Here is a 13,417-nt window from a genome sequence, read left to right as displayed (position 1 = left end):
ATATATATATATATATATATATATATATATATATATATATATATATACCAAAATTCAATGCCAAATAAAATGTAGATTATCCAAACTTTAGCTTTTTCATTCATTACACATAACTTTAGTTTGAATATTTCACATAGAACGTATTGGTATTGTCCTTCCCCTATTGTCTACTACACTGAAATCCTCAAATATGCTTCTGAAATGACTATTAATGTGAGTTTCCAACTCTATAAAAAAGGGACCACAGTCTGACCTGGAAAACTTTAACTAAGGTCTTAAGTAAATGTAATTATAAGAGTTGGAACTGTGTATGGCTTTGATCCAAACTGTAGAGCAGGAGTTCTTATAAATGAACCTGGATAGGAAATAAATTACATCTCCATTTTCACTCAGTTCTAAATGAAATTTAGCTTTTCCTTCAATTAAGGAGGTAACATTATCCTAAGAAGGGTCTACAGGCTTTACCTGACTGCCAAAGTAGCCTACAACATGTAAAAATATCAGAAATCTGTCGTAGAAGCTTGATCCCCTGGGCAGAAACTATGAAGTTATACACCCTGAATGGAACACTGCATATATTGTCAGACTTGTTGGCATGCTGTTTAATTTTATGGTTGAACTACTTTGTCCCTTCCCACCTTTAAAAAAAATTCTTTGTTACAAGGGACAGTTCAATGGGCAAGGGAAGAGGGTCCAGTATATTCAGAAATGAAGTTGATGTAAAAACAAAATTTTTTAAAAAGAAAAATGATACCTACCGATAAGGAAGCCTCTCATAATAAGTCTTTTCCAAGGCAGCAAAGTGATACCTGGGCTTCAACTCCACGGCAAGAAGGGATATCAGAGAGGAACCACTTGTACTGGTATCCACATCTCCCTGTAGAAGAAAAATAGCATCTGTTGTGACTGACCTGAATGATCTCGAGAAATATCCAGCACACTGTGTCAAGGGTCGATACCTGGAGTGATTATACAAGTCTGAATAACCGAAGGAGAACGGGGTCGTATCTGGATCACAAATCAGAATGGTTTTTGGAGGCCAGGAGTTGGAGGTAGCCCCATCGAAACATGTGTACACAAAACAGATCATCAAAAGCAAAGCTGGAAGGTAAATTAGCTGCTGCTAATTAACGTGGCATGCTGGTGCACTTTTCTTTTAAAGGACCAAGCACAGATCTCATTAGAAGGGTGACAACCGGATTTGCGAGATGATTTGGTCAACGCAAAATCAAGCCAAATCCTCAAGTGCCAGATGTTTTTGGAATAGTTTGCGTGGAATATTCACAGAAGAATTCATAAGCCTGGGTGACAGGGGGAAAACAAAAAGCACTCAACTGGGGGGTAGAGAAGTCTAGAGACCCGAGTTCAAGTCTATGATATGCCACTTGGTGCTCTTGGACAAAGCATTTAACCCCTTTGTATTGGTTTTCTTCTCTTTAAGATGTGAGTGATAATATTTCTTCTGCCTTCTTCAAAGAACTGTTAATGATCGAGTGACATAATGTGAATGTGTTTTAAAATCAATTAAGTGCTACATAAATGGAACGTGGTAGTATGTGTGGACCTCAAAGGTCAGAATTCCCTTTAATTAACCTTTGTGGAAACAATCATCTCCAAGCTTTCAAGAATCCTTACTGAACCTATGTAATTTCAGCTTATACCACTTCTTAGCACCTGAAAGTCTGTCTTAAATGTGTCTTTTTCAAGCTTTAGGGATGAGGTTCTTAGTTTTTAATATTCCAAGATTTTGCAAACAAATGCATTTTATGTTCATGACCACTTTGCATGGTTTTACCTTATTAATATTTCCCGTCTTCCCCTTTGAAGACATATCACTTTTGGCATTTGCTCCTATGTATGAGCAACCTCTCTTTCCCTCTGATCATTTCTGCTAACTTCACTGGATCTTCACCAGCTTCAATTCATTCCCCAGGATGTGTAGAAACCAGCTCCAATGTAGAGGCTTTCAGGATATCATGGGCTTGTACATGGGGAAGAGAAAGAACTGGCTTGTTTCCAGTTTATAATGCTAATTGCAGCCTACTGCTGATATATTCAGGGCACAGTCTACAATAATTTTATATGGCTATTGCTGATACTTATGAATCCCTTTTTATGTAAAGAGTTTGAATGATTTTCTCCTGGAGGCAGTCCTATGCCCACTACTCAAGTCTTCCTGATGCCTCACTATGGTACAGAGCTGGGCTCTCAATGGCTTTGCCGTCCAAGCAGAAGCTCTGCCCTGTCCTAGACAGGATAAAAAGGCTTCAAATACAGGTTCAGGCATTCTTGTCTGTCACCCAAAGTTGAGAGAACCTAAGATCAGGGGCTCATCATCAGATGGTTGGCTGAAAGGTGAAGAATTTTGCAGCCCCAGCAATTAATCAAGACTATCATCTAGAGTATACAGAGGGGCTGCAATTTCATCAGTGGAAGGAGTGCCCATATTGAAAATAACAGATCCCTGAGTTCCTGAAGCCCCTGACGCTTCCCCATACTGAAGCTCACTGGACAGTTTTTTGACCATACAGAGTCAAATTCTTCCCTGTTGGTTTAGCATTCCGTTCCTTGTAAGATCTGCCGCTGGCACACTGGGGATCTCATTTGTATGCCTTCTTTGAGACCATTTATACATTTATATTAATATTAATTAATATCAAATTTATATATGAAATGAAAATTGTCCAAGTAGAGACCTCTAGGGAACCCCACCAATAGGCAGGTGACATTCTTTGTGGTTCCCAAAAAAGTCCAGGGAGGGTCTGAGTTAAATAAAATATGTTATAACCTGGAATATGCAACACAGATCACACAAGCCCCTTATTAATCACGGGATAATATGCTTTTGAAAATCTCAACTAGACCCCCCCCAATAAAAGGCTGTATATTGGGAGAGTCAATGTTTCATATTAAGTCTTCTTCTTCTGTTCTTCTTTGTAGAGGAAAAACATTTACATCTGTTGATGTCTATCAAAATGACACATCATCATAATAAGGAAGCTTTTCAAAAATCCCAACTGGTAAAGAAGAACTCACAGAAGCATTTCCAAAGTTCCCCACACTCTTGGGCCATGGGGATGTCAGCAAGACATCAACACCTTTAAACTGCGAGGTGGACTGCAAAGTCGTCTTCAGGGAACATATATCCTTGGAGGTAAAGCTGTAAGGGGGGGCAGGTTCAGCCAATGACTCTGTCCCACTGAGGTATGCAATCTGTAGGCCTGAGGCACCAGTGAAAACACCTTTTCTACCTACAGAGGGGGAAAAAAACTGTTAAGGTTTAGACAGACTGTCAGAACAAAAGCAGGATTACCAGGATGAATGGTCCATAAAGCCCTCAAGCAACTGCACATGGTTGTGAATCCTGTGTGAGGGCTGTTATACAACCATGTAAAATGCTAAGTTAAGTGTTTTTTAAGAAGAAGGGGGGGGAAGCCTCTCCTCCTCCAGAAAATATCAGATAAACTGAGTCTGAGAGAATAACAGATCTAAGAGGGCCCCAAGTGCATAGGTAAGAAAGCAGTAAATAAAAAAATTTAACAACAGGCAAAGCCAGGGACCATTAAAGATGTACTACTCAATTAGGCAAAGAGAAGTCAAGTAAGAAGGGGAGTAAAAGCAGAACAGAACTAGAAAGAAATTATACTTCTCTGGGAGCTAGGGTACAAGCTGGATTGGGAAGGGACTGGCTTTGGATAGATGGAGAGAGACAACAGAGCTTTTCTCTTTTAAAAATTATTTTTAAGCTGTATCTCTTACAGCAGATTCTAAATACAATCCATGTACCTATAATTATATTATAAAAAGACTGGTTTGAATATGTTGCTATCACTGGCTAACTAAAAAGAAAGGGATAGGGAGAAAAGAGAGGTCTATGTTGACAAGGTCACAACCCTAAGGCCTTCACAGACAGTGGAAAAGTGACTTATGCCATCACAATTACAAGATGAACTAGTGTGAGTTTATAGCCATAAATTCACTGTCAAACTATGGTTTTACTATCACTTCCTTAGCTCCTTTGAAGGAGACTCAGATGCTGTTACTGACCCTAAGTCTTATGCAGATGGGAAGGTAGTAGTCAGACCTTCCAAGCTGTCCTTGGATCTATGTCCAAATTCTAGAAAAGAAAAGAAGACTAGAAGACATGGGTAAGATTCAAGAAACACTGATGTTAAAAATTAAGGGAAACAACAATGTAAATGGAAATAACAACAATAAAATAGATAAAACCGAATCCTGTGAAATTATAATAGCTAAGGTTGACCCCAAATATGAGCTATGAGAAGAGAGCTCCCTCTCTTCTTTAAAAAAGTAGAAAATTATGGCTGTGGAACTCTAGAGACAATGTTAAACTTTATCCATGTGTTGGCTACTCTGAACAGTTTTAAAAATCTTTTCTATTCTTTGTTATAAGGAGACAAAAAGGGGGAGGATACTCTGGGAAATGCAAGGGTAGAAAAAAATAAAGTTTATTATAAACACTATAAAAGCTGAAAGTCATATACTAGATGTGGTTTTTCTTTACCTACAATTATAACTCGCATCATTTCATTTAATGGATCTGGGCTCTTGCCGATGGCAACTCTGCAATCCTGTTCATTTCAGGCTTTCTAGGCCTTGGCCTCTTGAGTGACTCTTACTTGTAACTTCAACAATTCTGAGCCTATTTTCTGAAGTTAAGTAAAACTTTACTACTTTTTAAAAATTTAGATTAGTAGTAACTACAATGTCTAGATCTCTATGTGGGCTGTATCTTCCATCATTCCCTAAATGGGTGATGCAATGTAATAAACTTGATGCTCAATTAAATGCTTTCTGGAGCTCTGCTCTTCCTCCCTCTAATTTCCAGATGAAACCTGAGTCAGAACCTGAAAAAAGATATTTTAACAATGAGATAAGGGACAGAGGGAAAGCCCTCTCTAGGCCTGGGAGACATGAGCTAACGAAGGCAGAGAGATGGGTGAGGGCAAGATGAGAACAGGAGTAGCTTAGATGGAGGAGAGGAGGCTGGAACACTGGGCTTAAGCCAGAGTGTTAAGGGCCTAAAATGCCAGGATCAAGAATCTGCACTTTATTCTGTTGTTGCTGTTTAACTGTTTCAGTTACTTTTGACATTTCATCATCCCATCTGGGGTTTTCTTGGCAGAGATACTAGAGAGATTTGCCATTTCCTTCTCCTGCTCATTTTACAGATGAGAAAACCGAGGCAAACAGGGTGAAGTAACTTGCTCCAGATCACACAACTAGCATCTAAAATCACATTTGAACTCAGGTCTTCCTGGCTCCAGGTCCGGTACTCTACTCACTATGCCAGCTAGCTGCCCTGCTTTATTCTGTAGGCAAGGGGAAATGCTACTCAAGATTTCTTGACAGGTATGACGATCAAAACAGCATGTAAAGAAGACTATCTGGATACTGTTGTGAAGGATAGAGACTGGATGTAGGAAAATGTTTTAGGAATCTGCTACAATAGGTTAAGGGGGGAAGAAAAGGCAGTGTGAACAAAGGTGGGTACCATGGGAGTTCAGAGCACGGACAGGTCGAAGAACTATCAGTGAGGTAGAATCAAAAATACTTGGCACCTGTTTGGAGGTATGAAGTAAAGTAGAGGAAGCAAGGATAAAATTATGAGTTTAGGTTCCCTAAGAGGATAGTAAGGCCATGAACAGAGAGTTATCTTTAGAGGGAGGGAGAGACTGTGGGAGGAAGATCACTAAGTAAAGCTTTTGGCCCCTGCTTCACAAAGATTATGATGCTAACTTTGGCAGATCCCACCGAACTAAAAAGGCTTAAAGTTTGGACCTAGCAACAAATTGTGTGACTATTATCCAATAGACCAGGCTACCTTAGGGCAGAGATGTTCCTTACCCAGGCCTTGGCCACCAGGTAATCAACTTTTTTTAGCCAACAGCTAACTCAGGAAACTGTCAATTATGGCATGGAAAGGGTTATTATTTGCTTTTGTGGAAGGACTGTACTCAAGGATAGAGTCACAGATCCTTAGTATCTTGAAAAAAATCTGATTATTTCATGTTTGGCAATGGGTTCTACTAAGTATTCTTCATAGGTACCTCATTTAATGCTAAATTCATGTATTATTCACTTACTCTTATTTTTAAAAGCCTTATTGAAAAACTATTTCAGGGGCGGCTAGGTGGCACAGTGAATAGAGCACCAGCCCTGGACTCAGGAGGACCTGAGTTCAAATCCAGCCTCAGACACTTGACACACTTACTAGCTGGGTGACCTTGGAAAAGTCACTTAACCCCAAATGTCTTGCCTTCCCCCCTCCAAAACCCCCCCAAAACAAAAACAACTGTATTTCATTATTACTCTTGAAGTCCTTCACCTTTCATTGGAATCACTTAAGTACCCCAACTGCCCTGTCACAGCTGCTATGACTCTGTCCCGGAGAACAGTTTTATTATGTAGGATGGGACTCTCCCTCTCAGATTGTAATAACTAGGCTGAGAACTGCCCTACAAATGAGAACGATAGGAATTAAAGAACTAAAAAAACTAAAGAAAGGATTCCATAAAAATGCCAGCCACATTCAGAGAAAGAACTATGGAGTCAGAAGGCAGAACGAAGTAAACTATTTTCTTTTTTTTTTTCACGTCGTTTTCCCCATTTGTTATAATTCTGCTATGCAACATGATTAATGTGAAAATGTGTTTAATAGGAATGTATGTGTAGAACCCATATCAGACTGCAAGCCATCTTGGGGAGGGAGGGGGAGAAAATTTAAAACTTATGGAAGCAAATGTTGAAAACTAAAAATAAATAATTTAAAAAAAGAAGAAGAAGAAAAGAAAGGATTCCATATAATGGTGCTGACCCCGTACACAACTATTTGGCAAATGGCTTCTGTATGACCAGATAAATTGAAATGAGTCCCAGAGGGTAATTTTTTTTTTTTAAGATTTTCACCTTTTTATTTGCCTAGGCTTACACATCTAATAAATGTCTGAGGCTGGATATGGATTCAGGTCTTCCTGGTTAAAGAATTCTTTTCCTTTTTTTAACTTTCTTTTTATTTTTGTGACATGGCAAATATGGAAATGTATATATATATATAGTTATACACATTTGTTTTTAAAACTTTGAGTTCCAGATTTTTTCCCTTCTTCCCTCCTCACCCACCCCCACTGAAAAGACAAGCAATTCAATATAGGTTGTACATGTGTAAGTTACGCAAAACATTTCCATAGTAGTTATTTTGTGAAAGACTAACTCTATTTCTCTCCATCCTATCCCGCCCCTCACTTATTCTATTTTCTCCCTTGTCACTGTCCCTTTTCAAGTGTTTGCTTCTAACTACCCTCTCCCCCAATCTTCCCTCCCTTCTCATCCCCCCTCTTATCCCCTTCCCCTTATTTTCCTGTAGGGTAAGATATCCAATTGAGTGTGTATGTTATTCCCTCATTGAGACAAATTCAACTAGAGTAAGGCTGTCCCATTCTCTTTTACCTTCCTGTTCTTCCACTCCACTGTTAACAGTTTTCTCTTGCCTCTTTTATATGAGATAATTTACCCTAATCTATCTTTCCCTTTCTCCTTCTCCCGATAAATTCCTCTCTCACCTCTTAATTTTATTTTTTTAAATATCATCCCTTCATTTTCAACTCGTTCTGTGCCCTCTATCTATGTATACATGTAAACACATATGCACACCCTCACATACATATTTATACACACCTACACCCCAAAGGGTAATTCTTAGGGGAATACACAATGAAAGGAAATTCCAAAAGTTCATGGCAAAACTAAGGATTGGTAAAAGGAAGACCATTAGAGATAAAGAAAATGGATCAGACTGAAAAAGCAGAAGTCAGAAATAGTATAGGAAACTGGAAAAGACTATACACATTCTCCAATTTTTGTTTACTGCTTTGGATGAATAAATGAATTTACTATTTGCTATAAATAATCAAATTAACTACAAAGAACCTATAAAGGAAGATACCATATGTATCTAGAGAAAAAAACCTAATAAATAGAAGTATGCACAGATTGGGTTTACATATAAGGGAATGTTAGCAGAGAAAGGAGAAAAAAAGAGGAAGGTATGGCCCTAAGGTCATGGTTTTTGGCAGAGAAATCGCCCTTATTATCTCCTTTGTGACAGAGAGGGTTGCCATAGGCCCACTTTATCAAACCATATTCCCACAGAGCCCACTACTGCAACCCTTTTCTGATCCATACCTAGGTAAGTAATGTTTTCAGCTAGTTCACATCCATCAACATCTGGGAAGTACTTGACAGCTTCCTGGTCATTAGCACCGAGCACATAAGTTTGAATAGGTGCTTTGGAGAGGAAAAGAGATAATAAAAAACATCATATAATTACTGGATGTGCTTCTGAGCATAAGAAAATTTTTCTACAATGTGTAACATTTTTATCAAAAGCAAAAAAATCTTCATTGCAACCCCACTAGCAGCCCTCTGTGATATACAAACTCCCTTCTGGGTTATATCCTGTGCCCAACATTTAATAACTGTGCTTGGCATACAGGCACTTAATAAACACTTGTGGATCATTGCTAAGTATTGTTGGAATGGAGGTAACCAATTTATGTAATAAAAATGGATGTTGTAAATGACATAATAAAACAGTACTAAAACTGGAAGAAAGAAGAATGCCAGAAGACTTGATTTGTCCAATTGATGGTTATTTTGTACAATGTATTCTCTGGGACAGACTCTAGAGAGAGGTTCACAATATAAAATTCACAACCAATTTGAGCATTTTCCTTCCCAATATGTAAGCTGTAGTAGAATGTAAGCACCTTGAGGGCAGGGCTATTTCATTTTGTCTGTGTATGTGGCTAGCACATAGCAGGCTCTTAGTGAATGCTTGTTGAGTTGAGCTGGCACAAGGAGGAAGCCTATAAGCAACAATACGTTAGGTAAGACATCCCAGGCCCACGAAGCCTTAGTACTTTGATGCTTAAGTTTCAAAGCAGTAATTTCTGTACCTTTCTTGACTCCTGTCCTGTATTCCTCCCATTCAGTACTTGGTGTAGAACCGAAGAAGTCACCTACACACAACAGCAGCTAAAATGAGATTTTAAAGCAGACAAATATAACACAAATATGGTCAATGTATAATCTTCATATTTAACAGCTGCCAAACAGTCAAAATTGGGTTCTCCTTAACCAATCTGCATAACTTGGGCAACAATTCTGTGACTGGGTTCTAACTCTATGAATGTTCTGTGTAATCTAAATCACAAATATAAACTATTCAGACCCTTAGTAAGCACTAATCTATACCATCTTCCATCACCAAAGTAACTACTAGTTCAAATTGGGAGAAGATATTCTCCTCAAACAAGATATTCTCTAAGTATCAGTCCTTTTGCCCCTTTATGGCACTCAACTATCTCTGTTCTCTCCTTAAAAACACAGTCATAGAAAGAAACATACTAAAAAAAATCAGGCTATCAACATTTAAATCTCCAGTACTAGTCTCTAAAATTTTTGTTGACTATCCAAATGGTTCTGGGTTGTATGAATTTGATTACTCAAGTCACACATGATTACAAAGCACTAAGAGCTAAGGAAAGTTTCATAAAGCATCTCTCCAGACAATCTAGATTTTCCTATATCTAGGTCACACCCAACAGCAACTAATTATCGTTACTTTTTTGTATTGGTTCTGAAAGTGGTCATAAAACATTTAATCTGGATAAGTTATTTGCAAACAAAAATATCATAGAGAAGAGGTGACTGACAGTATCAAAGGCTGCAGAATTCAAGAAGGATGAGGATTGAGAAAAGGCCATGAGATATAACAATTAAGAAAGAGATCATCACAGCTAACTCTGGAAGATGTTGCTTCAGCTGAAATGATGAGGTTGAAAGCTAAATAGCAGAAAATTTAGAAGAGAAAGAACAGAAGTACCAACTGTAGACAGTTTTCTAAATTAGTTTAGGAGAATAGCTAGTAAGGATGGACAGACCAGGTGAGGATTTTTTGATGATGGGGAGACACATGTGTTTATGTGTGTGTGACTACAGGCAGCTGAGAAGTTAGAAGATTATGCTACTGCATACTACCTATTAAACTGTCAACTCCTTCAAAGCAGGCAACATATCTTTTAAATTTCTGTATCCCTCCACAGTACTCTGCACAGAAAGGTACTCAATGTTTGTTAAATGTAACTGAAGTAACATGTCAGAATTAAAACATTGCTTGTTTCTTTCTCCCCAATAGTTTTTTGTCTAGTTGAGTCAATATACTTGCTATCTCTGAATATATTCATTATTCAGTCATGCCTAGGTTATTAATGTATCTTCCTTTCCATTAACCCTTGTCTATTAATTATAACTTGACAAACATTTATCAAGTGCCTACCATGTGCAAGGTACTGGGCTGAGTGATGAGATACAACAAAAAAACCAAAATGGTTCCTGGACTCAAGAGGTTTATAGAGGAAGGTTATAGCATATGCACAGATAAATAGTTACAAAGTATATGCAACATGATTTCAAGAAAGGCATAGTACTAAAAACTAGGGCAATCAGGAAGGACTTCATGCAGGAAGTGCCATCTGGGCTGCTGAAAGAAGCTATGAGGTAGAGTTGAGAAAGGAGGCATTCCTGACATGTGAAAACACTCATGTAAAGGCATGGGGGTGGGAAAAGAGGAAATGTCCCTAACAATTAATAAACTAGTTTGACTAGAGAGTCTGATAGGAAATAACATGGAAAAAAAAAAAACACTTAAAAAGTAAGTGAGAATCAGGTTACAGATGGATTGAAATGCCAGGCTGAGGACTTTATATTTTATCCAAAAGGCAATGGGAAAACAATGAAGACTGTTTAGTAGTTGGGTGACGTGGCCAGATCTGCATTTTAAGAATATTAGTTTGGCAGCTCTGTGGGAGATGGATTGTAGAGACATCAGAATTTGGAAACTATGCAGTAATCCTGGAGAGAGCTGATGAGAGTCTATGTGAAAGGAAGGAAAGGGATGGACATGAGAGATGTTCTGGAAACAGAACCAGCAAGACTTGGCAATTCATTCAATCAGAGGAGTCACAGAGAAGAAGAGTAGAGGAATGGCCCTAAGGTTCTGAAGATATACTAGAAGGATTATAATATCCTCAGCAGAAAACAGGGAAGTTTATGGGGTGGGGAAAGAATTGCATTTGATATTCCAATGGGTCTTCCATGGAAAGATATCTAAGAGGCGGCTGGTGATATGGGACTGGAGCTTAGGAGATAAAGATGTTGGAGAAGTTGTTTGCACGGAGATGATAATCAAATCAATAGGAGCTGATGAGATCAAGGGAAAATGTAGAAAGAGGACCCAGGATAGATCCTTAAATGGTCCTTCAAAACCCAGCTCAAAAATCACCTTCTCCAAGATCTTTGCCAATTATACTCTACTCTAGTTTGTCTTCTACTATGGCAGCAAGGTGGTTCAGAGGATAGAGGACTGTTCCAAAGTCAAGAAGCCAGGCCTCTGATACTAGCTGTGTGACTCTGGATTAGTGACTTAACCTCTATCTGCTTTCAGTTTCCTTATCTATAAAACAGGGATAATAATAGCATCTATCTCTCAGGGATGTTGTGAAGATCAAATGAGATCATATTTTAAAGTGCTTTGCAAGCTTTAAACACTGTATAAATGTTAGCTATTATTATTATGGCTCCTCATTACTGTGCATACTAGTCACTCACAAGGAATATGACTATTTCGATGATGTTGGGGGGCTGATATTCCAACTTCATTGGCCTATTTGTTATTTCCCACATGTGATATCCTATCTTCTCCCTCCATACCTTTGTGCAGGTTGTCTCCTGGCCCTGGATTGCCTGCCCTCCCCACTGACACTCTTGGAATGCTTACTTCCCTACAAAACTCAGCTTAACTGCCACCTCCAAGAGACCCTTCCTGATTCCCCAGCCATAGTACCACTTCCCTCCTCTCGAGCCACTCTTCCATCTTGTCTAACTTTTACATTAACTTATCTGCGTACAGGTTACATTTCCTCCCCTCCCACCTCCCAATGTGGGCTCCAGGAGTAGAGATCCTGTGGTTTTTTTCTTTGTTATCTCCCCTGCCTAGCACAGAACAGATAATAAATTTTGTTGAGCTGAATCTATGAAACACAGAAGGAATGTCTATGTTTTCAGGCCTATCAAACAATCCAACAATAATAAAACATTCTACACTCAGACTCCCCCCTCCCCCTAAATGTTCTTCTCTCCTGGAGTCACCATCAATTCCACTCCCTAATCCCTAGTCAAAAACTGCCAAAGTGGCTAAGGAAGCCTGTGGCTGTCACATGGCAAGGCCATGGTTGGGAAATGCTGATCTAGACCCCAGGTTATCTATTTTGGACGTTTTATTTAATCTGCACCTAGTACAGGGCAGGCTTACAACAACCCTAACCACAAAACTGACGCTTGTCTCAGTGCGTTTTCCCGTGTACGAAAAGAAACATCTTACATCGAAGTTTCCACTTTTCTTCTGGATTGCTCGGACTCTGTTGAATAAAACGTCAAGCTTCCCTTCGACGTCGCCACAAGCCAGCCTGCAAGCAAGAGGCGGACGTCAGGACCTAAGGCGAGGCTCTGGGGCAGCAGGGGCAGGGGCTGCCTCCCGCTGGCACCGGCCTTAAGCTCCCTTTGCATCCATCGGCCCCCACACGCCCCAAGGGGCGCGGAGGGTCCTTTCCCCCGGGAATCCCTCCTGTAGTTGCTGGGTCTTTCCTACTGAGGATGAGGCAGCTCAGACAGGGGCTGTTCCACCTTGGGCGAGTCATCTAACCTCGGTTCCCCAACTACGGAAGGAGAATGACAGCACCGAGCACACAGGGCTTTGGCGAGGCCCGCAGGAGCCACGCTGCCGACCTGGGTGTACCGTCACGCCCCCCCCCCCCTCCCTCGGTAACTCCGCATCCTCCAGACACGCTGCTTTTCTCCCAGTTAAACTACTGTGGGGAGAAGGGAATCCCGAGGGTGGAGGGTCCCCAAAAGGCCGGGCCTGCGGAGGGGAGGGGCGCCTGCTCGGGGCAAATACTGGATGAATGGAGTGCGCGCTGGGTAGGAGAGGCCGGCTGCAAGCCGCCCGGCGGCCTGGCTCTCCGACCCTAATTCCCACTCCCCAACTAAACCTCCGCAAGGGTTTCCGGTTCCGGGTCACTCACAGACGCAGGTGCTTCTGAGCCATTCGGCCCGGCGGGCTGGAGCTGAAGGAGAAGCGGAGCGAGGGTCCTCGGCACTCACGCCTCGGCCCAGTGCGCAAGCGCCCTGAGTTGGAGCCCCGGACCCGCCCTCTTGGGGGCCTACGAACCGGACGTAGTACGGCGAGTGCGGAAGGACAACACCATTCGCTTTCGGGCGGAGCACACTCCCCGGGCCAGGCAGATCGTGCCTTAAGGGTGGAGCTAGAAGGTGATGG

At 40.6% G+C, this 13,417-nt stretch overlaps 1 protein-coding gene across 4 annotated transcripts in view; it reads right to left on the bottom strand.

Moving 5' to 3' along the window:
• The window catches only part of CWF19L1 (CWF19 like cell cycle control factor 1), a 348,038-nt gene that overhangs the window by 15,278 nt on the left and 319,343 nt on the right, over window positions 1-13,417 (bottom strand). For 2 of the 4 annotated variants that reach the window (XM_069071291.1, XM_069071295.1), the window contains exons 1-6: window positions 13,164-13,290; window positions 12,464-12,548; window positions 8,979-9,057; window positions 8,206-8,307; window positions 3,037-3,251; window positions 759-877 (exon numbers count right to left, since the gene is read on the bottom strand). In XM_069071291.1, coding sequence (XP_068927392.1) covers window positions 759-877; window positions 3,037-3,251; window positions 8,206-8,307; window positions 8,979-9,057; window positions 12,464-12,548; window positions 13,164-13,186 — 623 coding nt within the window. In that variant the 5' untranslated portion in view covers window positions 13,187-13,290. Of the gene's footprint in view, window positions 1-758; window positions 878-3,036; window positions 3,252-8,205; window positions 8,308-8,978; window positions 9,058-12,463; window positions 12,549-13,163; window positions 13,291-13,417 lie in introns of those variants that run through there. The other 2 variants (XM_069071293.1, XM_069071294.1) reach the window with 2 other exon arrangements.

Source organism: Petaurus breviceps, unplaced genomic scaffold (assembly GCF_028583685.1).
Source record: "Petaurus breviceps papuanus isolate PSGF00001 unplaced genomic scaffold, PetGlider_PUasm1.0 90825, whole genome shotgun sequence".
NCBI lineage: Eukaryota > Metazoa > Chordata > Mammalia > Diprotodontia > Petauridae > Petaurus > Petaurus breviceps.
Note: the sequence above shows the minus strand (reverse complement) of the source record. Positions and strands in the feature narration are given on the sequence as shown.